Below are 25,930 nucleotides of genomic sequence, written 5' to 3'. Positions count from 1 at the left end.
GGGTACCCACTTGGATACTGAGCTGCCATCTTAGCTATATCTGAGCAGGGGTTCTAGGTTATATCCATGAATGGTCCTTGGTTGGAATATCAGTCTCAGAAAAGACCCTTTTGCCGAGATATTTTGGTTCCGTTGCTCTTCTAGTGGAGTTCCTGTCCTCTCTAGGTCTTACTAACTCCCCCTTCTTTCATGATTCCTTGCATTCTGCCCAAATTTGGTTATGAGTCTCAGCATCTGCTTTGATGTACTGCTGGGTAGAGTCTTTCAGAGGCCTCTGTGGTAGGTTCCTGTCCAGTTTCCTGTTTTCTCCTTCTTCCAATATCCATCCCGTTTGTCTTTCTGACTGAGGATTGATCATCTTACCCCCTTTGGACTTCTTGAGCCTTGATTTTAAGCTGGCTGAGAACCACTCTACAACTGTTTCTATACCAGGGAGTTTTTACTTTACTACTCAGACATTATCTTCCTAACTCTTCCACTTACTTAAGTCTTCTTTAACTAGCTTTCAGAGCTAGGTGTGTGGTACATGCTTTCAATCACAACACCGAGGAGGCAGAGGTAGGCATATCTCTGTAAGTTCAAGGCCAACTGGGTTTATGTAGTGAGACCCAGTCTCAAAAAAAAATTACATTTATAAAGGTTTTATTCATAAACATGCATTACTATACTTAGTTCCAATTATTTCATACCTTAAAAATATGGAAGTGGAAGCATTGATTCTGGTGTCTCTTAACTTGTTCTAAGTTCCCTGGGAATGAAGGATCACATATCGGTAAATTAAGATAACAGGCCTCTATAAGTTCTTTTTTACTTTTAAGTTATTTGACTTTTTTTTTTAAATTTCATTTCTTTACTCTGTGCACATGTTTGTGGTATGCAATGCAGGGGACAGTTTCTGGGAGTTGTCTTTCTCCTACCTATGCGTCCTGGGTATAAAACTAAAGTCGTATGGCTTGGCGGCTAATGTCTTAACCCACTGAGCCACCTCACTGGTCCTACCTTTTAATTTAACTAGAACAAATAGACAATCATGATCTTGAATTCTTAGGGATATTCTTGCATTTTTGATCATGGCATTCACCTGATAAAAGATAAGAAGTAGCTGGGAGAAATTTAGAGAAAGGGAGTGAGAAAGTTCCAGGGAAGGAATTTACAGAAAAGTTTTAGAAAATTCAGATCTTTATTGAGGTCAGACAAAGGAGCTAATAACACGATCATAATCAGGTAGAGTGAAAACACCCGATTTTTAAAGACTTCCTTGAAGTTGCTTTCTATGCTAAGAAATCTGACACAATGCCTAGCGTATGACACACTCTCAAAATGGAAAATTGAGCAATAGTGGGAAAGAATTCGCATGTCTCAAAACAAGGTCAGTGAACTGTAGTACCAGGCATATGGTGTTTATGTAGAGGGAAGGAGGAGGTCAATTCATTGTTGTTGAACTCATATTCCATGTGACAAATGGTTTCTCTGGGAGGTGATTTTGCTAGCCATCCCATATCTTTTGAAAACAAATGTGGTTAGCATATCATGAAAGCACACCTCCATGCGTAGAAACAGCTTTGATTTCCCCACTCTTCTTTACTGTTTTGTGTATGGAGTTATGATTCTAACTTTTCCCATCATGAAGCCCATGAATTTCCATGCTTATTCTTTGGTGTCAAATTATTGACAATGACTAGGTCATAAATATTGACAGAAGATGAGAAAAGCCGGCTCTGGTTACTACAACAGTAAATGTGTTTATTGTTAATGCTCCACTCTCCCCCTGCATTCTTCCTCCCGGCTCCAGGACCTGATTTATAGCTGATATCTCAGTCGGGCAGGTGCAATTATCCATCTCCTGACGTCATGCTTCCACTCCTTCTTGTCCATCTTAAGAGCTGCTGGTCCGACATCAGGGGAGTCTGGTGAGACAGGTACCATAAAGAAGAGGTTATATAATACATACTTGTTACTGGAACTAGTCTTGTTGCCATTTGCTCACTCTAGCCTAGCAGATGACCCATTTCCCTAGCACCTGTATCCCTTTTGACACTTTCTGACTTTCTTGTCATTTGTCTTTCTCCGATATGTCCCTTCACTTAGCCGGGGATTATTTTATTGCTCTGCTTAGGTGGTTTCTGATATCACTGGCTCTTTTGTGTAGGAATCAGGGAGTGGGTCCTTAAGCTGCTTCATCCTCTTTCCAGGTGGTTCTATTGGATAGGACCCATTAAGTACCCATTATGGCTCACAGTGTCTTGGACCCCAAAGATCTAGTGAAGGGTGCTTATCCTTCCCTTGCTTAGGACTGCCATGCATCAGGAGGCAGCAGCATTCTTCTGGCTCTGCCTCCAAAGCAGCCAGCTGTTCATCACCTCTTAGGTCCCAGTGGGCAGGAACAGAGACCTGGCTCTGGGTCCGTTTCAGTTACTTTCAGCCTTGGGAAACAGTCATGCTTTTTTTCTTAGAGTCTCACTAGCCCAAGGGTAGAGCCAGGTGCTTTCCTCCAACTCCCTGACAGCACGTGAAGTTTGGCAAATACCACCCACCGCCTGCTAAAAGTTCCTTTCTCTGGCTCATCTTCACTCCCTGGCTCTCCTGTGTCCTCCTATGTTTGAGCTGCCCAAAGAGGGACCGCCTAATCTCAAGGCCATTTACTTTGAAGAATTTAATCTAATTTGGCATCTTTTTTTAAAAAAATTTGCAGCTATTTAATTTTGTTGCCTGGTGGAGACTATAGCTTTCAGATCCTGTTACACAAGTAATAAACAAACATGATTCATGGGACAATTGTTGAACCACAGTCCAATGGTTTAACATCTGGCTCTACTAAACATTTTGATTTCTGGGTGTGTGTTGTATGAAAATATTTAAAGACTGGTGTATCATAACTCTTGAAGAATTTTGCTTAATCTCTGAGCAGCTCTGCTATTTAGCATTTGTCGACAGAATATGCACGCATCCGGAGTTCATAAAGTAATTTGGAAAGAAGTGATTTCCTGAGTGCATGCAACTGAGATCTTTTCTGTGGAAATGGATTCACTCTCCAAGTGCACGACAGGGATCTTGGTCACAAAGAGCTCTTCTAGCCTCAGAGAGTGGTGAGGACACGATTCTAGACCAAAGACAAGAGGAAGGGGAAGACATTCTACAATGCTGAGCCACTAGCAGGCAAATTTCCCTGCAGTAACTCCCTCCCCAGCTGACTACTCAAACACAGGCTTGTAGGACAGCATAGTTCTGTGAAACCTGAAGGGAAGAGACAGTGGCATTCTTAGGGTGAAGACACTCACTGTGAGATTCTCAGATGTGGTGCAGCGAAGTCACGTAGCTGCTGCTTGCCTCTGGCTTTTGTAGTTAACGTTGAGAGCCAAGCTGGGCATGCTGGCACCATCCTTTAATCCTAGCACTTGGGAGGCAGAGGCAGGAGGATCTCTGTGAGTTTGAAGCTAGCCTGGTCTACAAAGAGAGTTTAGGACAGGCAAGACTACACAGAAAAACCCTGTTTTGAAAAACCGAAAAAAAAAAGAAAATCAAGAGCTGTGAATTGTAGGAATTTTTTTTTTCCTCCAACTGTTTGTATAAAACTGGGCAGGGAAATAGTTGCAGAAAACCAAACGAGAATTATCTTTCTTTCATTTATCAGGAGACTTAAATCATGGACTTGGACTATTTACTCTGGGTTTGGTTCGTTAACATGGCAACTCTCTAAGCTGCAGTTCACCGCTTATAACTAAATCCATCCTGCTTCCACTAAGAGTCTGATGTTCTTCCTGTGGCCCCATCTTGCAACCTCCTTGAGATTCTTAAACTTTGTGAAGTCATGGCAGAGGAGATGCTGTCAAACTTCTTTTCCCGTGTACTTTGCTCAGTGTTTGGCTTTCGGGTATCTGAAGGTGAACTCTATGATGCAATGTGCCTTTTCACTTCATACTTTGGGTTTGGTACTCATATGTCGCCGTCTGTTCAGAGAATGTTACACTTTCAGGGGTGGATCCTCTTGAGGGGATCTCTCCTCCCAACCCCAGGTGACTTAATCACAGCCACCTCATAGGCTTGGTCTACATCTTGTTAGGTATATTTAGTCCTCTTTTTCACCCACCCCCAATCATCATCTAAGTGGCCATTAAGATCAACTAACCCACCCACACATTCTATGGAAATCTGTAGAGACTTTTAAGCACCTTTCTTAAAGTTACAGGGCTTAAAAAAATTTTTTTTATTCCCTTCATCTCAGAGAAGAACTCAGGTGACTGAATTCCCTGTTCAATGTTGTTTCGTTGTATCTCCTCTCAAACACAGCAACCCAAATCATACAACAGGCAATTTTGCCTCTAATACACACTGCAAAACTCCTTAAAGTCTTTTGTATATATTAATAAAGCTGCCTACATGTTATAGCAACCCCAAAGCTGAACAAATGCTTATTCAACTGCTGTGAAGTCAGTCTTCTAAACAACACAAGTTAAAAAAACAAACAAACAAAAAAATAAAAACAAAAAAAAAAAAAGAAAAGAAAAAAGACAGAATCCCCTAGTTTCTAGTAGGTTCTAATCGGGGGAAGAATGATGTATTCTGTATTCTGTATTCTGTTTGTGATCAGGTATAATTCTGGCAACTTTGGAACTGAGCTTAACACTAATGAAAATCAACCCACCTGTACCTTAATGACTCTCAGGTTTCTTCTGAACATCATCAGTATTCAGTATGACTTGTCAGGTTGAAGATATAGGGAACACATGTGATTATGTCATCAGTATAGAGTATGACATGTCAGGCCGGAAGACATAGGGACCACAGGAGATTTGTTGTTACGTTGCTCACTAATAATATGTGACATAATATGTGAGCTCATGTAGCAATTCAGAGTGTCATATTTTCCACATAAAGAACTGAGGCTCAAACCCCATTATGTGACTTGCCCAGAACGGTTCAGTTGGTAGCAGAATGACCAGGTCTTGTAGCCAAATTGGCTACTGTGGAACCACAGGCTTCCTCCAGCCTGCACAAGCAAGGCTATAATAAAACGGGGGGGTGGGGAACAACCAGGACAAAACAGCCTGGTTGCAAATTATAGCTTTGGCACAGTAAAGTTTGGACATCTTCTATGGGCTGTTTGTGAGATAGCCTCTAATTTTTTTTTTTTAGAGAGGTTTCTGAATGTCTCAACTACTTGTACGTCTCCCTTAGAGCTGTGTAAAATATTTTATGTAAGAAAAAAGGTTCTTTGTAGTGGAAGAGAAATTTGCAGCGGTGAGGAGTGGGTGAAACAGGCACTCTCAAGATATTTGTGTTGGTTTGGCTTTATTTATCTATGAATTGGGCCTGAAGCAAGAGTCAACGTAGGACAGATGGTAAGGACCTCATTTGAAATGGAAGTTCACATTCACCATTGTCCTCCACAGCCAGGTTCCCAGGTCACTGAGCCCTGGTAAGTGAAATAACAAGACTGAGGAAAAAGCTGTTTGCTGAGACTCTTGCTCATTAGACACTCATGCAGGATGTGACTGAAGTGAACCTGACATCATGGGGTTTGTCCCTCAGCTTTCTGCCACAAATCTCCAGTGCATCATGGCAACGTGGTATTCTTTGTATTTTTCCATGGGAGTAGGAGAAACCGCAGTAGGGCTGTGACAAATCTATCTGTGTAACCAAAGGACATAATGTTCAGTTGGCCTGTACCATATGGTTTACCCCCAGAGGTGTCCAAAATAGAACTGTAAGTTTTCAATTAGAAAGAAGAAAAAACATTTGAGAAAGAAAAAACATGGACATTCTTCAGACTGGCTCACCCTTTGGTGACAGATGAAAGCAACAAACTATTCTCAAAGAAGCCTTCCTACTTTTCCAAAGACCGACATTCCATGTTTGTGTTTGTTCCTGTGTTGTTTATAAAAGAGAAAAAATATTTCATGGCTGAAAATTACAGAGATCATTTTTATTTTAGGTCTTATAGAACCCTAAGATGTAGTAGGAATTAGTGTGTGTGTGTGTGTGTGTGTGTGTGTGTGTGTGTGTGTGTGCATTTGCTTCCATTGATCGAAGACAAAACTAAATGTTTTTTTTCTCCAAAATGTATTTCAGAGCCCTGATTGCATCTCAAATGGAACCAACATTTGCCAGGAATGTTTTCCCCTGTTTTGATGAGCCAGCTCTGAAGGCAACTTTTAATATTACAATTATTCATCACCCTGAGTATGTGGCTCTTTCCAATATGCCACAGCTAGGTAAGTAATGCTCCTGATAGTGTAGAAATCTGAAGACATTAGCTTGCGTGTCAGCCTCTCTAGGCAGTGTCAGTGGCTTACGTCTTCTGTAACTGTGGAGAGCAGTCACACGAGACAAGTATTGACCCTTACCCTAGAGAAGGTAAATCCCTGCTCTTTCTGTATGGGAGTCTGGGGACATGAGACTGTCTTTGCACACGAACAGTGTACCTGCCCATTAGTCAGTGCTTACTCTGGGCCCTTATTGATTGATAACAGGCTGGTGCTGTTGGTCTGAACGAAGACGTAGATGTATTTCCTTTACCTTGGGAGACTTCCTCATCCTGACTGCATTGGTTTCTAACTTTTAAAGAACCAGAGAGATCATATAAAAATCGAGACCTTTATTTCCTTGGTAACGCCCACACTCAATTAACATTGGGCCTGCAGTATTTGTATGACTTTAATGAATGAAAGCCGAGAAAAATAGCCTCTTCCTGACTGGGGCCGAGCCACCACGAACTGTCTCAGTCTAGGTGTTACTGTATACTGTCCCATAAACACATCAGATGGCTAGCCCTCACCACCATCTGAGTTTGTGATTTTAGCTTTAGTTTCCAGATCACTGCTGCTGCTGATGATGACTGCTCTAAAACCTGATAAAGGTGGAACTGCAGTTTCTGATTCCCTTTGCACTCAGGCAGCTCTAGATCAAGTGTTGTGAGAAGTGTGCTAAGCTAGGAAATAGAAGTAGGTAAGAGAGAGGATATAGATTGGGGATAAAAGTTGTAGTGCTCATGGGTCTGACATTTGGTTAAGCTCTCATCACTCAGGATGCTGATCACTTAGGCCTGCCTAAGATCCCGTCCTTGCATCCTTTGAATGTACTCTTAATTTATTTTAAAATTATGATAATAATTGTACAGATTTATGGGATAGAGTGTGATGGTTTGATTCATTTATGCAGTAGGTGATGATAATACTGGAGTAGTCATCATTAAAATAGAAAATACCTTAGAATAGTTCTGGGGTTTGTGGAGATGTCTCAGTTCATAAATGCTTGCCATGTAAGCATGATAATCTAAATTTGACCTCTGCCACCCATATAACAGCCTAGCATGGATGAAGGCAACTCTCATCTCAGTGCTGGGGAGGCAGGGATTGGGCTTCCCCAGGGACTTGCTGGTCAGCCAGTCTAGCTGAACGTGGGAACTCCATGTTTAGTCAGTGTCCCTGTCTCCTCAAAAGACAAGATGGAAAACAATTGAGCAAGAAGATGCTCAGTGCTGGTCTCTGTAAACATGCATTCGTGCATGTGTGCACAGTATGTACACAAATGCTTTTGAATGGCATAATAATTTTGCATGTTTTTGAGTCACGGTGTGATTATTTCAGGGGGTTTAACATTTTTATCCTTATTGCTAGCTTTGTGTCAGCACCCTGGCTTGACAACTGTTTACAGTAACCTGAGGTAGCATTGCTGGCTTAGAGAGAAGAAACTTAACCCAGACTCTAGGGAGTAATTAGGATGGAATGGCTTGTTGACAGCTGTTTCTAGGTTGCATGTTATCTGCGTTTACAGTGATTTGGACTGAAACATCCCCCCAGGTCAGTCTGAAAGAATCGACGTGAATGGAAGCCAATGGACTGTCACGACCTTCCACACCACACCCCGCATGCCAACTTACCTGGTTGCACTCACCATATGTGACTTCGACCACGTCAGCAGAACGGAGAGAGGCCAGGAGGTGAGTAGGGAAGATCCTGCAGATGGGGAGCAATGTTCTGGCTGTTCACCTACTCTCACCTTCTGTGTCCCACTGCCAAGTCCCGTGGAAATGTGGCTTTGCAGAATATGATGTAATGAGATGGGTGTTGCAGCCTACACTTGTAATCCCAGCATCTGAGAGATCAAGCCTGAGGCTAACCTGGGCTACATAGTGAGATCCTGTCTCCTTTCTTTTCATTAAATTTAAAAAGGGGGAAGGTGGAGCTGGAGAGATGACTCAGTGGTTAAGAGCACTGTCTACTCTACCCGAGGTCCTGAGTTCAATTCCCAGCAACTACATGGTGGCTCACAGCCATCTATACAGGGATCTGATGCCCTCTTCTGGCATGCAGGCGTTCATGCAGAAAGAGCACTCATCTACATAAAATGAATGAATAAATCCTTAAAAAAAGTGTGTGGTGGGGATGGGGTTAAGACATACTATTCCCTGATAGCTCTATGTAACTCTTTCTCTGGAAAGACTTCATGTTAAGCCCAGTCTTCAAGGCAGTTTCTAACCACCCACTTCATTTCCCTGCTTTCCTAGAGGGCAGGAGAGAACAGACAATGGCTGAGCTAGCCCTGGGAGGTATGTTGCTTACTGGGCCAGATTCAAAATGTTTAGCAACCAGGACAAGCCTGGAACTGACCAATACCAATACAGGAGCAATGTAACCCCTGGTGTGGCAAGAGCAGGTTCACTGTCATTCCTATTTAGAGGCGAGGCCCTATGGGCATCCCACAGCTCTGGGTGGACAAAAGTTACCCACAGTCATGTAAAGTGAGATGAGCAGGCTTTGTCCTGAAGTCCTTCGTTTTTGTCTAGTTGTATTCTCGTGATAGCGTAAGAGCTTCAGGAAGTAGCATGGTTATCACTATAGAGGTAACTAAGGCCAATGAATGCCTTATGTTCAGTCCTTTCTGAGTTTCTTGGCTTCACTGGTGAGAAGGGTCAAGCTGTGCAGCTAGCTAAGTATCCCTCAGGTTGGCCTGAGATCTTCCAGGCCCATACCATGGATGGAAATGAGACAGCTGGTGGGGAGCCAGGCTCATCATGGGGAGAGAACGAGCCAAAGCACCACTTCAGCCCTCAGGGCCTAACGAATCTCTAGTACAGTATTGCATGCGAACAGCAGCTTACCATCATCCTGAGCTGCTGCCTCCTAGCCCTGTTCCTCCTGCTGAAAAATTAATTACTAGGTGATCCTTGACACTCACAGACGTAACACTGGCCCAGTCAGCAATCTGTGGCAAACATCAATTAATCTGCTTAGGTATGACTTAGAAACATGATTTGAGCCTGACAAGAAGAAGCACACCTCTCATTTCCCACAGCTAATGAGAGACCCAGGGTGGTCCCTCACACCCACGCCAAATAGCCTGCAATCTGGTACTCTTCTCAACCAGCAATTCCTGTGAGAAGATAAAATCAGCTTACTCCCAAAAGACCACCCTATTATAAAGAATGCCAGTTGCCATAGAAACAAAAAGGAGCACGAGAAAGTTATGCTCTTGGCCAGAAAAAGGAGGCTTTGGGTTGAGTTTATCAGTGGAATGCTCTGCTTGGCCATGGCCGAGCACTACAAAGTGAGTAAATCTACTATGTGTTCTGCGAGGTGAGCAAAATGCAAGGTTGGAAGAGTGTCCAGCTCATCCCCAAATTACCCGTTCAGTAAGAGAGTGTGGTTAGAGAGAGCCTGAGGATAAACAGAGGACACAGTGTAGGCATGGCAGCGGCTAACTTGGTAGACTTGGGCAGTGTAGCTAAGCGCAAAGCAACAATCTCTGGTGTCTAGAACTTCCATGTCCAGTGAGGGCTGCACAGTACACACAGGTGGGGCAGGTGGGATGTTGAAGGAACCTTACAGCTATACCTCAAATGGTCCTTATTAGCCCATGTTTCTTGTTCCCTTCTAGGGGTGACACACCTTCCCAATCCAATATGAAATTCCATCATTCATCTTGCTTTGGGCACGCAGAATGGTCTTTTGTGGAAGGAGAGCCATAAACTGGAAATTAACGAGCAAACATTCATGGATGGTGCTATTATTTTACAAAAGACTACAGCTAAGACACAGATTGTATCCACTTCCTCCATTCTATTGAATGGCCTTTCCAAGTCTAACAGGCTTCCTAACATTAGTCTCAGAAGCTGTAAATTTAGCAGGAAAGCAGATCCAAGGCCTAAAGCCATCCTTTTCAGCTAAATAAGGCATGTGGAGCCCAGGGGAGGGAGAGATCAGTAAGGAATCCTGGCTAGAGTCTCTAAAACAGGTGGTTGCATTTTGTGAACAAGGAACATTTCCAAACTCTCACGTAATTGAAAATTTGTATAATTCAACACAAACTTCCCAGAAATAAGCGCACAGTGAATTGACTCTGTTCCTGCAAAGCATGTGCCTGTATTGTGCTGTCTCTCACTTTTCTTAGCCTTTTTGGATAAGGTTCTGCAGAGGGCACTTTTTTAAGTTAGTAGAACTCACGTAAGAACTCATGGGGCTGTGTAATTCCCATAGCTCTAACTTTCATCCTACAGACTTTCATTTTCCTGCATCTTCCTTGGCATCGACATGGACAAGTCTCAATTCTATTAAAATTTCCTTGCAGAGAGAGAGGTGGTAGAGAGCGAGGTTCTTCTGCATCGCAATGGTGCTGCATGTCGGAACAGGAGCACGACATAGTCACTGAAACCACATGCACATTCTCGGTGTCAAACGACAGCATATTTACATGAAAAGGACATTAATGGCAGAGCAATCTCTTCCTGTGCCAATAAGTTCAAGTCTATTTCTTACTTTCTTCTCTATGAGATTCATGGTGACTTGCCTTGTGTTGATCTTCTTGATCCATCTGGAATTGAGTTCTATGCAGAGTGATGGGGAGGTGTCTATTTTTATTCTACATGCAGCTTCCAGTTTGACCAGCAATCACAGAATTTTAAAATAAAAGTTAATGTAACATACATCTGGGGTATTGCTGTTAGTGCTTTGCCTTCTGGGATTGTCTCAGCACGTATATGAACTCAAACATTATAAACACGGTTTTAGTTACCTATCTATTGCTGTGACGCAACACTGCAATCAATAGCGTGGGGTTCACATCTCGATCCATAAACAGGAGGCAAAGAGAGAACACTGAGAATGTTGCAAGTCTGTTGAAACATCAAAGCCCACCTCACAGTGACACAGCTCAACAGGGCACACTTCCCAACCCTTCCCAAACAGTTCTACCGACAGGGGACAAACATAGGAGACTACGGGGGCCAAAACCACCATAGGCAATTAACTGCTTCTGAAGCTATAAGGCTTCAGTTCCATAGTAGCAGGGAGTTGGAATGAGCAGGATGACCCTTTTCAAAGGGCAGTGTTGCTCTACCTAATTATTATTTAATCATTTTAATTTAGATACGTATCTGGGCCCGGAAAGCTGACATTGCAAGTGGAAAGGCAAACTTCGCTGTAAACATCACAGGTCCCATCTTCTCATTTCTGGAGGATTTGTTTGATATCGATTATCCACTTCCAAAAACAGGTGAGGCATTTCTGTCCTGCAGGCCATGAGTCAAGATCACATGATATATCTGTGAGCCTTCAAGGGTGTATTGCAGCCATTTGGAGCTATCCCCATGACCATTCACCTTCGGGAACACACAGAGATCTGTCTGTGCTTTATCTGGTGCTATGTATCTAGTATGTCAAAACTGTTTTCCTCATGGGTGCCTAGAGGCTCCTTCTCTAGACTGGGCTTAAAGAAAACTCTCTTATATATAGCTTTTCTCTGCAATGTGACTGTACAGTGCTGGGCCCTGAGTTCTTTCAGTTACAGAGTTGCATGACTTATTCTGGTATTTTCCAGTAAGATTTTAGATATTCCTTAGTTGTGACTCACTGGCTTATTACTTGTCCCATCTGTAGACTTCATCATAGAAATTGGAATCATGTGTGAATGTAATATCCTTGAGGACTTATTTAAGCACTTTATCTGTCACAGATCTGCATGATATGCCTGTAAAGTTCTGGGACTCGCTCAGTTCAGAAAGTTACTCAATGTGGTTTTTCTTCTCTTTAATTTGTGCATGTCGTGAAAATTTCTTTTGTTCCTCAAACATGTTTCTGATATCTTGGGAACACTATGCTCTGCCTATACAGGCGGATGTCAGAAGAGGATGGGGAGAAAATATCTGGGGTGTGATGCTCTCTCCACAGAGCCTCTGCTGCTCAAGCATTTTAGCTTAGGGGAAATAAAGAGTGAAGGGCTAGGAAGCAGCTTAAGCCAGGCCAGAAACCCCAGTTTGCCTGTCACATAGGAGCTGGGGACAGCAGGTATCTGGCCTTGCAAACCAAGTTCCTAGCTTTTCTGTGCTAGAAGTGCTTAAGGCAGCTAGTCCTTTCCCAGTAGAAAACCACCACCACCACCACCACCACCACCAAAACATCTTTATTGTTCATTAGGTGACTCCAGGGTCACCCTTGTTCTTGTATGGCATCCTGTCCAGTCCCTGAGACACTCTTTCTCCCCCCTGAAGCCCTGCCACTTATTGCTCCCCCAATGTACAGCATCAGCATCCTTACCAAACCAGTCCTCATGTGGGGTCACCCTCCAACCAGCCCTTCGATGTGAAGCCAGAATCGTTGCAGAGAAATACCTGCCTCCCATTCCAAGGATGAAGTCCGAATGCCGATGGTGTCTTTACAGTGATATACCAACCTATTCCAGGGGTTGTACAATTTCCAACCGTGATTGGTTGCCCTAGCACAGTCTCTGCATTCTCCGCCACCCTCCAGCTCTTCACACCGCACACACTTTTGTTTTTGTTTTTACTTCACTTAAATGGATGATTCACCTTTCCTATTTGTCAGCTCAGACAGAAATGGTCTTTGGCAAGAGGACTGATGAATTGTGATACAGTCACACAATAGAGGACTATACAGCAATAAAAACAAAACACCTTTCTACAGTTTAAAACAAAAGTAATTGTATATGATGAAATAAATAGAAATATGTTCAAAGCAAGGGAATAGTAAATATACGATATGACAGAAAACAGCATATAAAGTTGAAATTTTTATCACCTGGCCTTTTACAGAGAAAGTTGGGCAACAGCAGCCAGTTCTAAAGAGTTAGGTGTTAGACCTGTGGTTACTTCTATTGTTATTTTGAAAAAATTAGTTAGATGTTTGTATAAAATAGTGCAGGGTCATATGGGAAACAATGATAAGAATTTGTTTTGTAAAACCCAATGATTTTGCTTAATTAAATTTTATTTATTTGATGTTTAAAAATGTTTAGAAGATAGTCATTAGAAGGTTCCTAGCAAGGTGGCTCAGTGGATAAATGTACTTTCTGCCAAGCTTGACAACCCAATTTCAGCCTCTGGGATGCAGAGTAGAATGAGAGAACTGACTCCCTTGGGTTTTCTTCTGATCTCCATATGATGGCACTTGCACGAGTGCTCACACACGCGCGTGTGCGCACACACACACACACACACACACACACACACACACACACATATGTACATGCACACACAAAAAAAAAATCTAATTTCAAGAAATTTTAAGGTTAGTTTTATATATATATATAATTTCCTATGGCTGTCAGGGCCAGACTCTGGGTGTCGATAGCATCCATCTTTGTGTGTGTGTGGGGGGGGGGGTCTGTTTTTCAAGACAGGATCTCTCTGTAACCTTGGCCGTCATGGACTCGCTTTGTAGACCAGGCTGGCCTGATAGAGATCTCCTGCCTCTGCCTCCCCAAGTGCTGGGATTACAGGCGTGCACTACTGCGCCTGGCTAGTGTCCATCTTTTGAGTAGATCGCTTCCTGGGATAGCAAACAGGGGTAGTTAACAGAAGATGTCTTGGGTCAGCAAAAGGAATTGAATTGGGCAGGGTAGCATAGTCTTTTGCAAGGAGTATAGGGCTTGAGGTGGGCTAAGTGTTGGGGAGGAGGAGGGATGCACAATGTCATTTAAGGCTACAAAGTCTGCTGTGTGTTCTGACGCACATGACCCACGGGGCCAGGGAAGGACCAGGGGATCGTAGTGGGGCAGCGCTTCATGAATTTAGCCCATTTTGTCTTTTTATCGCCGACTTTTGAAATCTTTCTAGATTTTGAACACAACTTTCTTATCAGAAACATTTGATCTTTATGTGATTTTCAAACAGTTGTAATAACTTATTGTACTACTCCAGTGTTAGGTTTCTAAAAAACAACTTTCTCTTTACTCAGGCTACAGAAAGATAAATTCTCTCTTATCTTTTCTTTTTCAGTAACCTACAACTTTTTTTGTTAGGCAAAATGATTTAATTTTTTTCCTACTTAAATCCATGTAGACATAGTTGCCTTGCCTTCTTTTGACAACCGTGCAATGGAAAACTGGGGGCTGCTGCTATTTGATGAAGCATATTTGTTGCTGGAACCAGATGATGATCCAATAGCGAAAAAGGCTACGATCTTGGCTATCATCTCCCATGAGGTTGGGCACCAGGTGTGTGGTGAAATGTTCTTTATCACGGGAAGGTGTTTTCTAGCTGTTTTCCTCAAAGCAGCAAACCCCAGAAATACCAACCACACAGCACATTTGGGTGAGTAGGGGGGAAAGTCTTGACCTGTATTACTGTGCACTCAACAAGGAAGGGTCTCTGTGGTATCGGTCCAGCTGAGTCCGAGTCATTGAGGTACTGAGAACCCGTTTAATTTTATTCTGGGAAGATGTTCAATGGATGTGGCCAGTGTGTTAGCGAGGAGCCTATGAGGGCTCAGACTATATCCACAAAGGCTGTAACCAGAACACGCATTGTCAGCTTCATAGTGTGACCTTAAAAGTCTGGGCATTTGACTTGATGAGAGTCTCACACCCACATTTTAGTTTCTATTCCATTAACACAAATGTGTCAAGAAAGAAATAACCTTAAGTATGCCAGTGGTACTTTCTTATTTGTGTGACCCCCACAAGTTTTAGAAAAGACCAAATAACACCCTGGTGACACAGTCCATATACTCCCATGAGTTTTGATCGGTTGTTCCAAGCGTCATTTCTTATTGTCACCTAAGTGACAATTTTAAAATAACAAGGTGCTAACAACCTCTGTAAGAATTTAGTTAGATGCTGAGACATGGATTTATTGATTTGTGGACTTGGCTTTTCCCTTCCACAAACATCTCTACTTTTTCCTGCCCTGTTCAGCTCAAATAGAAAATAACACAGCAGCAACATTTGGGTGACCATACCAAATGAATTTACAGAGCATACCCTTGCTTGAGTGATTTATATGGCTGAATTGCAATCTAAAAATTCAGCATCCACTTCCAGCAAAGTCCTGCTTAGAGTATAAGGTGCAAAAATAGCAGGGGTAAGTGAGAGTCTAGCTTCACTTCAGCTTCACTGAAGTAAACACAACTCTTGGGCCAAGTTAACATTTTGTATGTTCAGCTAGCTGAAACATCAGTTTTAAAGCAGACTGCTTCCGCTTAACAGAAGGAACTCAGTCATTTCTGAGAAACGCACAGCTAATATCTCGTCGCATGCAGACAGCAAGGCATGTTTGGGAGTCCTGTTCTTAAGTTTTGTTAGTGATGATGAGCGACATGCGCACCTCTTTGGCCTCACGCCTCCTTAGCATGTATTTGCAGTAAGGCTACTTTAAATTTCAGAAATATCTTCTCTCTCTTGCATCTCCAAAAGTGGTTTGGAAACCTGGTGACCATGAGCTGGTGGAACCATATCTGGCTCAATGAGGGCCTTGCATCTTACTTTGAACTTGGAATAATTAACTACTTCTATCCTAAACTTGCAAGGGTAAGTAATTTAAACATTTACCCCCAGTTATAAAAATAATGCATAGTCACTGTTGAAAAAGCTCTAAAGCACAGACAAATCTAACAACTACCAAATTACTAGAACTCTCGTCAAAGATGAATTATGTTGCCTTTTATGATTTTTTTTGCAAGCCTTTTACTATTTTTGTTTAAATGATATTTATATCAGAACTGCTTTTGGCTTTAAAAATTTGATATTTATTTACTTACTCTTATGTGTGGAAGGCTGCATATGCCAAAGCATACAGGTGGAGGTCAGAGGATGACTAGTGAGAATCCATTCTCTCCTTCCAACATGTGGGTGCAAGGGTTCAAACTCAGGTCGTTAGCCTTGGAGGCAAATGTCCTTTAAAAGCATCTCATCAACTGTGGATGGAGGGTTCTAATGTTGGTGTGGCGAGGTGGCTGGTGTGGCAGGTGGGTTAGCAGGCAAAGGCACTTGTTTTGAGTCTGATAAGCTGGTTTCAAGTTCCAGAACCCCCCACTTTAAAGGTGGAAGAAAAGACCCAATTCTGTGCACTCCCACACATGTCATGGGTAACAGAATAATTTTAGAAGGTTTCTAGTTTGTCTTCACACCATATGACGCCATGGATAATTCTATGTATCAATAAATCCACTTGGAAATCAAGAGCTTTTTCTGTATTTGTGAATTCACGGTATCAGGAAAATGCTGAGACAGAGCAGCCACTTAACACCCCATCCCACACACCCTCCTCTGCCCTTTCCACAAGACCTGGAATATGCTCCCTTCCCTATCCTGTCACTCATCCCTCCTTCCTTTTCTGTACCGAGCATGGCCCCTGCTGTACTGGAATGGAGTTTGGGCATCATTCTATAGACCAGGGAAGTTAAGAGCTTCAGTGACTAACCTGAGATCATTTCCTAACTGAAACACAGGTGGGTTTAAAACTGGTTGTCTGGTACAGTCTGATGGCCAAAATAATGATGAGGGGGAGAATGCTGGATCTGCCATTCACCAACTCTTCAAGCTCTAGGGCTCTTGGCCTCTCAATCTCTGGCTGTGATATTTGTTACTCAGTGCCTTCTCTGTCTTTCCCTTTCTGCCTCGTCCAGGAAAGTGGCAGGCATGGTGATGAGTCTGACTGCAGCACCCTTGTGTGTAAGCATGGCGAGACACCATTGCAAGCAAAGAAGCTGATGACATGATACTTTGTAGGCTTCTTGTTTCTAGAAGAGTAGGTTTTTTGACACTAGGGTTGAGGTTGTCAGGTTGACATGGTCTAGAATCACCCAGGAGCCAATCTTCTGGGTAAATATATTTAAGATTATATATGAGCACATATAAGATTAGCCCGCGGGTGTGCCTATTACCTAGAGTATGTTTTTATCTATTATTATTATCACCTAGATAAGGTCACCTAGAGTCGATTCATTAAAATGGAAATATCCACCTTAACTATGTGCGGTACCATGGGCCAGGGGCCTGACTGAATTAAAAAGAGAAAGTGAACTGACCAATAACATTTATCTCTGAGTCCTGGCTATCCATGAGATAGAAGTAGCTGCCTTGAGCTCCTGCTGCTGTGACCACCAAGCTACGGCGAACTGTACTCTCGAACCATGAACCAGGACAAACCCGTTCTTCCTTAATGTGCTTTTGGCAGTATATTTTGTCATAGCAATAAGACAAGTAACTAATATAAACCTAATTAATGGTATTACTAATCCAAACTTAACCTAGGTGTACAAAGGAGTTGATCAGAACATTGACAAATGGAAACAGAGCAGGATTCGAATGTTTACTGGACACTGATGTGGCAAGGGACAGTCAGCTTGGACTTCCAAGCAGTGCCTAGGGATTTTAGGCTTCCCGTGGCTGTCAGGGTGCAGTGTGGGTGCTCCTGTAGCTCTGTGTAACTCTCTCCTAGTCTCTACTGTTTTTCTTTTTCTTTTTTTTCCAACCCAAATTCCTCTTGGCTGTAAATTAGCTTTCTTTCTAGCTTCACATCAGAGAAAATTTGTTCTTGCCATGTGCTGGGGAAAAGCCAGTGTCTTGGACAGTCCAGTGGCTCTCAGTTCGGTGTCATGAACTGCTGTTTCGGAATGCATGAACTGCAGATAGTTGTATCTAGTCTGTGGGTTTCTTTCCAGTTGTAAGTTATTATGTTGTCAATTTATAAGCCTAGTGTGCTTTTTGCTTTGTAAATATGCATGAAAAAAATACCAATAAATTTCAAGGAGCCTCTGATAAAATTGACAATACAATCTAGTGGATTGGAACTATATAGATGCTGATAAGAAATACATGGCTCTTAGGAATCACATTTTTCTGTATTTCCCATCTTAAAAATCAAAGTAAATGAGAGAGAGCAGGAAGGAAAGGCCTTTAGTTTGGTTGCTCAGGAAATCTGATGTTTGAGGCATGTTGCAACTCGGACATTTTCTTTTTCAGTATTCTTTCCCCATTTCAGTGTAAGTTTTGGAAGCTATCCTAAGATATGTTGGATTTTGTATTTCTGTAACTCAGAAGTTAATGTGGCTCCATCTTTTCCTTTGTAGGATGTGATCTTTTTTTTCCGCACTTTACATGGTGTTCTCGGAGAAGACCATGCCCTGGAGTCTAGAGCTGTGTCCACTGAGGTGGAAAATTTCACAGAAACCAGGGAAATAAACGAACTCTTTAACCTATATACTTACAGCAAGGTAAAAGCACACTTGTGTTTCCTTCTGTTCTCATGTAGAGACTTGTGTAAAATGGGTTCCAGGGCTATGAAATGCTACACACTTCAACTGTGGGATAAAGTAACTTTACTTTTATTGACTAATAGAGATCAGAAAATGCTTTAAAGTCATATGTCATTTAGCAAATATTATTAATGAGGTCATGTTAGATATTGGGCACATCCAGTATTATAAACAGACTTGTATACCTTGATGCTTTAAAGGCAAACTTTTCTGTCTGTCTGTCTGTCTGTCTCTCTGTGTGTGTGTGTGTGACATGTATCACTATCACATATGTGATACCAGAGGACAACCTTGGGTGTCATACCTCTGGAACCAACAACCTTGTTTTTCTGAGACCTGTCAGTCATTGGCATGGGCTTGCTGATTTGGTGAAGTGGAGTGGTCAGCAAGTACCAGGGATTTTCCCATTTTTCCCTCCCAGTTCTAGGATTGCAAACACTACATGCATAGCTTTTGTACATGGGTTGTAAGGATGGAACTCAGATATCCCCGCTTGCTTGCATAGTAAGTACTTTACTGACTGAGCCAGCTTCCCAGCTCCAAATTTCTGTTTTGTGGAATTTTATTGTCATACCCAAATATCATAATTTGAGTTTTTTTGCATACCCCAGTGTTTTATATTAGGGCATTTGCTTACTCTTTACTCACTACTTAGTGGTAGTCTACTGTTTTATTAACATATTTTGGGGTAATTTGAACAGAGAATTCAAGTGCAAATTGCAATCAGAAGCATAGGATGAAACAGTGTTTATAAAAATGGAATGTGTCTGTGTATAAATACTGAACTTTGTCCAGCTCATGGCAGGTCTGTATATCCTAGGGAGCATGTATGGCCCGGATGCTTGCTGGTTTCCTGACCCAGAGCTTGTTTATCGATGCTCTTAAGGTGAGTTGCTGAGCGGGTTACCAGAACAGCAGCAAACATAAATTGCTTTGGCATGCTGTTGCTTTAACTCCAGTTCTTCTGTCTTCACAGTCATATTTGGAGACATTTTCTTACTCAAATGCTGACCAAGATGATCTGTGGAGTCATTTTCAAATGGTAATTGTCCCTCTTTGAGACCCTGTCTCGCTGAATAATTTTGTCTGATACAGTATGAGATCACAAGGCTGTGAGTGAATGACTGAGCCACAGGGATATGACTTATTCTTATCTATAAACCCCTTAGGTCTGAGATGTTTCTTTAGTCTTCACTGTACTTCTGGGCTCCAAACAGGGGGTATTTATTTAGGTCCATAAATACATGCTCAATGAATAAATGGGTGAATGAATAAAGACCATTCATATTGTTAGTCCTCTATGTTCGTGGTTCCATATCTTTATATTCAATCAATCCCAGATTGAGAAACAGAAATAGAAAAGGTTCAGTTTGTACTAAGCATATATGGTATTCTCTATGGCTATTATTCCCCAAACAATACAATACATATATGTTCACATACTATTTGCACTGTAATGGGTATTACAAGTCACCTGTGATAATTTGCAGTACTCATGCAGATGCACATGGCTTACATACCGAGCGCCGCTCTGTTTTATATAAGGGGCATCAGCATCCATGAATTCTGTATATTTCCATGGGTGTCCTGGAGAAAAAAATCTCCATCTCAGATACCAGAAGAAAGCTGTGTGGAGAAAAACAGTTCTGAATATCAACAACTGGGGATAACTGTGTGAAGCAGGGAGAGGGTGGGTATTTCATTTCTTTGGGGGGGAGATTGCTACTTCACAAGGTTTTGCTGACAAAGCCACATGGTTTTGTGATGATTTTCTTTTCAACCAGGCCATAGATGAGCAGGCTGTAATCCATTTGCCAGCCACAGTAAAAAGCATAATGGACAGCTGGACATACCAAGGTGGCTTTCCAGTCCTCACCTTGAATGTGACTACAGGTGTCGTGAAACAAGAGCCATTTTATCTTGAGAAGGTTGAGAACCAGACTCTTGTAAGCCACAAGTAGGTTGTTTGCTCCTCTGTGATCACTAGGCTTGGGGTTGAGCAACCATGGGACAGAAAGCAGCCAGCAGCGAGGAAGTAGAACATTTGCTGGGCACATGGTTGACTCCCTGAGGGTGTTGACTCCCTGAGGTGAGGCAGAACCCTAAGTACTGAGCAAGGCCAGAAGCCTGCAACTAGGGATCAGCATGTGCTCCTTACTTGGGCCTTAGAGGCACCTGAGTGGCCAGAGCATTAGAATCCTATGTTCTTCTTTGTCCGTCAGCCAGGCATATGAAGTACTTGGGATTCTGGGTGAGAGGCAAGAAGATGATGTCACCAGTGTCAGAGCTTCCCCTGTTGCAATCTTTCTCCCAGTTATAGAGCCTAGAGGTAGCTACAGCTTGAGGGTACTGCTGCTCATTTGTGTGCACATTGTGTGATATACATGTGTGCTCGTGTATGTAAAGCCATACCTGTAACTTTAAAATTATGGCCATCGGGTCTGCTTCAAAGACTGGCTTCCACAGAAGTCGAACTGTATGTAGGTTGTCTTTAGGTCCTCTAAGCTCCAGTTGCATTGTCTGTAACATAGACCAGGGAACTGCTGCAAAACTGCAGCCACGAGTGGTGGCCGCTCATCGCCTTCTCCCTTCTCTCCTCCTGTTTCTTTCCCTAACTTGCTAACTCACAGCTGGTGTAGATACTTTTGACCCTTACATCTCATTTGAGGTAGATATCAGCATGAATTAATGATTTTCAAATACTATAAAAAAAAATGTCAAGAAGGGGCTGGCAAGATGGTGTGGTTTGGTCCCAAGCTTGAGGAGATGAGTTTGATTCCTGAAATCAAAGGTGGAAAAGAGACAATGAACTCTACACAGCTGTCATCTGACTTCCACGCATGTGCCATGCCACACGCATACTGCTTCCCACATTCTATACACAGACACAGACACACACACACCAAATCAAATAGTCCTACTCTTTCTTCAGAACCCCAGGGGAGACAACCCGAAGGGCAACAGGCTCTGCAGTGTAACGTTAGCAGACTTTTGAGAAGTGGGAAGACTCTTAGGTATGCAGAAAAAAGCAGACTCGTAGCTAAAGGACTGGGATGCCAAATGTGAGAACTGGAAGAAGATTGGAACTAATTGCCCAAATTGCGTGTCATTTCTAAAGACTAATGCAGTCCCTGTGGCCAGCTGATTCATCTAGTACACACTCACCAGTGTGGGCGGAAAAGGTAGATACACAGTAAATACAAATGCTGTGGCTGATGCCTGTGAACCCATTTCAAGTTCGAGGCTGAGAAGTATTTTAAAATGTAGGCAGGCTTTGTCTTTCTAAATTACCCTTCACCTCTATGGGCTTGGTCAGATTTGGATCTGCCTGAAGCATCTGAATGACCCAGAGTGAGGCCAGATGGCTATAATTTAGTAAAATCAGCCCTTCAATGTTTCAGACACAGGAAGTCTCAGCAGCTGCCTGTGTTATGAGGAGTAAGAGGGAGGGCCGTGAATAAAGAGTCAAAGCAACATTGGCTAACAGAAATGGCAGTGAGTAATCCCAAGAGCAAAGTCCTGTGTGCCCACCAGCATTGACCATAGAGTTGGAGGTCTGCTACTTTATCATGTCTTTAATTTTGGCTGATTATATATTCTTATGTGTGAAAATAGCTAATTCTTTTCTTTTCTTTCAAAAAAGTCACTCATGGATTATCCCTATTTTTTGGATGAAAAATGGAACCACGCAGCCTTTAGTCTGGCTAGATAAAAGCAGCAGTAAGTAAATGTAATATTTATATACGTATATATAAGTGAATATATATGCATATATGTACACATCTCCATATATACATAAATATAAAAACAGAGATAGACATTTGGTTAAAATATCGAGTTTTTGGAAACCTGATTGTTGAATGCAGAGCTTTAAAGATGTACTTCAATTAAAAGTGGTTATACTAGACATATAATATAGGATAAACCTACAAAAATCTGTACACCTAAAGAAGGTGAGCTAGAAGGAGATCCCAGGGTAAGATGATCAATCCTCACTCAGAAAGGCAAATGGGATGGACATTGGAAGAAGGAGAAAACAGGAAACAGGACAGGAGCCTACCACAGAGGGCCTCTGAAAGACTCTACCCAGCATTGTATCAAAGCAGATGCTGAGACTCGTAAACAAACTTTGGCAGAATGCAGGGAATCATATGAAAGAAGGGGAAGATAGTAAGACCTGGAGAGGACAGGAGCTCCATAAGGGGAGCAACAGAACCAAAATATCTGGGCAAAGGGGTCTTTTCTGAGACTGATATTACAACCAAGGACCATTCATGAATATAACCTAGGACCCCTGCTGGGATGGAGCCCATGGCAGCTCAGTATCCAAGTGGGTACCCTAGTAAGGGGAACAGGGACTGTCTCTGACATGAACTCAGTGGTAGCTCTTTGACCGCCTTCTCTGGATGGGGGAGTAGCTTTGCTAGGCCACAGAGGAGGACAATGCAGCCAGTCCTGATAAGACCTGATAAGCTAGGGTCAGATGGAAGGGGAGGAGGACCTCCCCTATCAGTGGACTTGGAGAGGAGCATAGGAAGAGATGAGGAGGGAGGATGAGATTGGAAGGGGAGGAGGGAGAGGACTACAGCTGGGATATGAAGTAAATAAACTGTAATTAATATAAAAAATAAAAATTTAATTTAAAAAAGTCATTATACATGAAAATTTAGTAATATGGCAGACCAATATATACTTCAGAGCTACCTTAACTTTTATTTTATTGGGTTATTGTTTAGAAGTATAAATGCATTATATTACAAAAATGTACTAGAATCTTTTAAAGAACCTTTCGCCCACCTCCTCTCTTTGGTAGTGGTATTTCCTGGGATGAAACTTTCAGATTCTGGCAGTGACTGGGTGATTTTAAACTTCAACATGACTGGATATTACAGAGTTAATTATGATGAGTTGGGCTGGAAGAAGTTAAAGCAACAGCTTGAAAGGGATCCTAAGGTACGCACTGGCTTTGGTGTTTTACTTAAGCATTGCCCATCATCGTTTGGAGGAGATGCTTTCTGATGGAAAGCCTCCATCAGCCCCTTCTCATGACAGAGACAGTTCTATTCTCATTCTTACAAAGGACTGATTTTGGTTAAATGTATATTTTTGAACATTCTTCTTGATTTTTTAAAATAAATTTACCTTTTGAAATGAGATTCAGAATATATTTTCCTTTGTTACTTCAGTGTTTGGTTCCATTTTTCACTTTACAATGAAAATATCATTTGTTGAATACACCAGGAGCATTAGAAGCCATGTAGGTAAGGTGTATCTAAAGTATGTGCTAAAAATTACTAATTTTTATTTCTAAAAAATATTCTTCTCACTCAAAGGGGTGAATATAATTTATAAAATGTCAATAATCCACTATCACTTTAAACTATTTTTAAGTCTCTAAATCACGATGAAATCTATGCATGATACAATGTTGAGAAGGTCACAGCAGTCGTTAATTAACATAAGCAAATTCCGTGAACAGAGAAGGATGCTGACTTAGGAGTCCACATGACTTGATGGATGTGAAACCTTGGGCCAGTCACTTAGCTGAACTGAAATCTGTCCTGAGTTTCTCTGTTGCAGATACAGCAGCCTCCACAGCACACTGGCCCAGAGTTTGACCTATGGCTCAGGAGACTTCAGCTCACATTTGCTTATCATTTGCCTAAAGAATGATTGTGGGCTATCATTAGACCAATGTTTCAATTTCCTCATCTCTATAATGGGTGTGATTTTACACTAGCCTTACACTAATCTTACTCTGAGTCTTAAAGCTAACCTTAAAGTGTCCCAGTGAAGACCAGGTAAGATGATGCATTATGTTCAATGGAGGCCAGACACAATTCAGGCACTCGGAAAATGTTCAGTGACTTAAGCAATAGAGGCCACTTATAATAGTTCCTCTTAAACCCCTTTCAAACTAACTAGATTCTTAGTAACTTGACACTGTTATAGATTTATTATTAATAATTAAATAATTATTATTTTATTATATATAGTTTATTATTATTGTTGTTGTTGTTGTTGTTATTGGCTATCTAGGGCTCATTTTGTAGACCAGGCTGGCCTCCATGTCACAGAGATCTGCCTGCCTCTGCCTCCCCGAATGCTGGGATTACAGGTGTGTGCTACTGGGCCTGGGTTAGACTGATTTATTGAAACATCTGACTAACCTCTATTTCTGCAATACAGTTAGTGAGCAAAAAAGAGGAATTTTGTGTGATTCAAATGTATCTAGAAAAAGTAAGCATTGCAACTGTCACAGTGAAATGAAAATAAGCGGAGGGAGAATTAAGATTGCTGTACTCAAGTGCTTGGCAGTGCTAGAAAGATGACTTCCCTTAGACCTAATATATGAAAGTACTGGGAGGTGTTGAAAGAATGATAGAAGGCTTTGGATGCCCCTGTAGACTTAGGCTCGTGACTGGCTTGTGTCTCTCCACGAATCCGGAGCACTGGGTCACATTAGTGAAATCTTGAGAGTGCAGACACCATAAATAATTATTACAAAAGTAATATTAGTAAGTAATAACATTAATAATAAAAATATTACAAAATAGTGCTAAATAAAAATTATTTACTGTCTGGTATGCCAGAACTTTCCTGAAAATCAGTAAGACATTGTAATAGCATTCAGCATATACATTCTCTTTTGGCTGTGTGTGTGTGTGTATGTGTGTGTGTGTGTGTGTGTGTGTGTGTGTGTGTATGTGTGTGTGGGGGGGGTGTTTTAACATGGTACGTTTTAGGGGAGTATTTTGGTAAATTGTCTGCCATGTGTAAGCATTATAATTGATCCTAGAAGGATCTCTTATCAGAACCTCTTATCTAATAACAATGGGTTGTTCTTAGCAGCCACTAGTTCTCCACCTGTGAGACAATTTCTTAGGAAGGAATTTTCAGGCACTGATGATTCTTGAAGTTCCTATTTTGAAAATACCTTTCTTTTTTTCTTGACCATGCTTGGGTTTCTTTCTGCAGGCCATTCCTGTCATTCACAGGCTGCAGCTGATGAGCGATGCTTTTGCCTTGTCTAAGTAAGTGTCTTTTCTGCTCTCACTGTTAAAGGGCATTGAGAACTTTATAAAAGTCATAGCATCATGACTATGAAATTGGTTCTTTACTATGCACAGGCCTTAAGTGATTGAGGGCATGCCTGCTTGAACCTGTAACTTGGCTCCTGGGAGACTGATGTAGGAGGATTGCTAGGAGAGAACAAAATACAAATTAAAAAAAAAAAAAACTAAGCAAATAAATATATGATTAGGGCCAAATTCTATGCTTTCAGTGGAATTTTATAGCATAAATTGTTGTTTGATATAAACAGACTAGCAACTGAGATTTTGAAGTTACTCAAAGGTGATGGCTGATGGCTATAATGGTTAAGAGATCTGAGTTATATTTTGATACAGTGCAGAATTATAAATTATATACATTTATGTACT

The 25,930-nt window shown here is 41.8% G+C and overlaps 1 protein-coding gene across 1 annotated transcript in view; it reads left to right on the top strand.

Moving 5' to 3' along the window:
- Window positions 1-25,930, top strand: part of Lvrn (laeverin) — a 57,349-nt gene that overhangs the window by 10,310 nt on the left and 21,109 nt on the right. The window contains exons 2-13 of the mRNA XM_021660211.2: window positions 6,070-6,212; window positions 7,800-7,939; window positions 11,364-11,490; window positions 14,294-14,448; window positions 15,646-15,759; window positions 18,303-18,446; window positions 19,309-19,374; window positions 19,465-19,530; window positions 20,273-20,445; window positions 22,132-22,208; window positions 23,302-23,441; window positions 25,467-25,522. Of these exons, the coding sequence (XP_021515886.2) occupies window positions 6,070-6,212; window positions 7,800-7,939; window positions 11,364-11,490; window positions 14,294-14,448; window positions 15,646-15,759; window positions 18,303-18,446; window positions 19,309-19,374; window positions 19,465-19,530; window positions 20,273-20,445; window positions 22,132-22,208; window positions 23,302-23,441; window positions 25,467-25,522 (1,401 nt within the window). The remainder of the gene's footprint in view (window positions 1-6,069; window positions 6,213-7,799; window positions 7,940-11,363; window positions 11,491-14,293; window positions 14,449-15,645; window positions 15,760-18,302; window positions 18,447-19,308; window positions 19,375-19,464; window positions 19,531-20,272; window positions 20,446-22,131; window positions 22,209-23,301; window positions 23,442-25,466; window positions 25,523-25,930) is intronic.

This window comes from Meriones unguiculatus, chromosome 2 (assembly GCF_030254825.1).
Source record: "Meriones unguiculatus strain TT.TT164.6M chromosome 2, Bangor_MerUng_6.1, whole genome shotgun sequence".
NCBI classification, from domain to species: Eukaryota; Metazoa; Chordata; class Mammalia; order Rodentia; family Muridae; genus Meriones; species Meriones unguiculatus.
The sequence above is the reverse complement of the archived record's forward strand: the minus strand, read 5'-3'. Positions and strand labels throughout refer to the sequence as shown.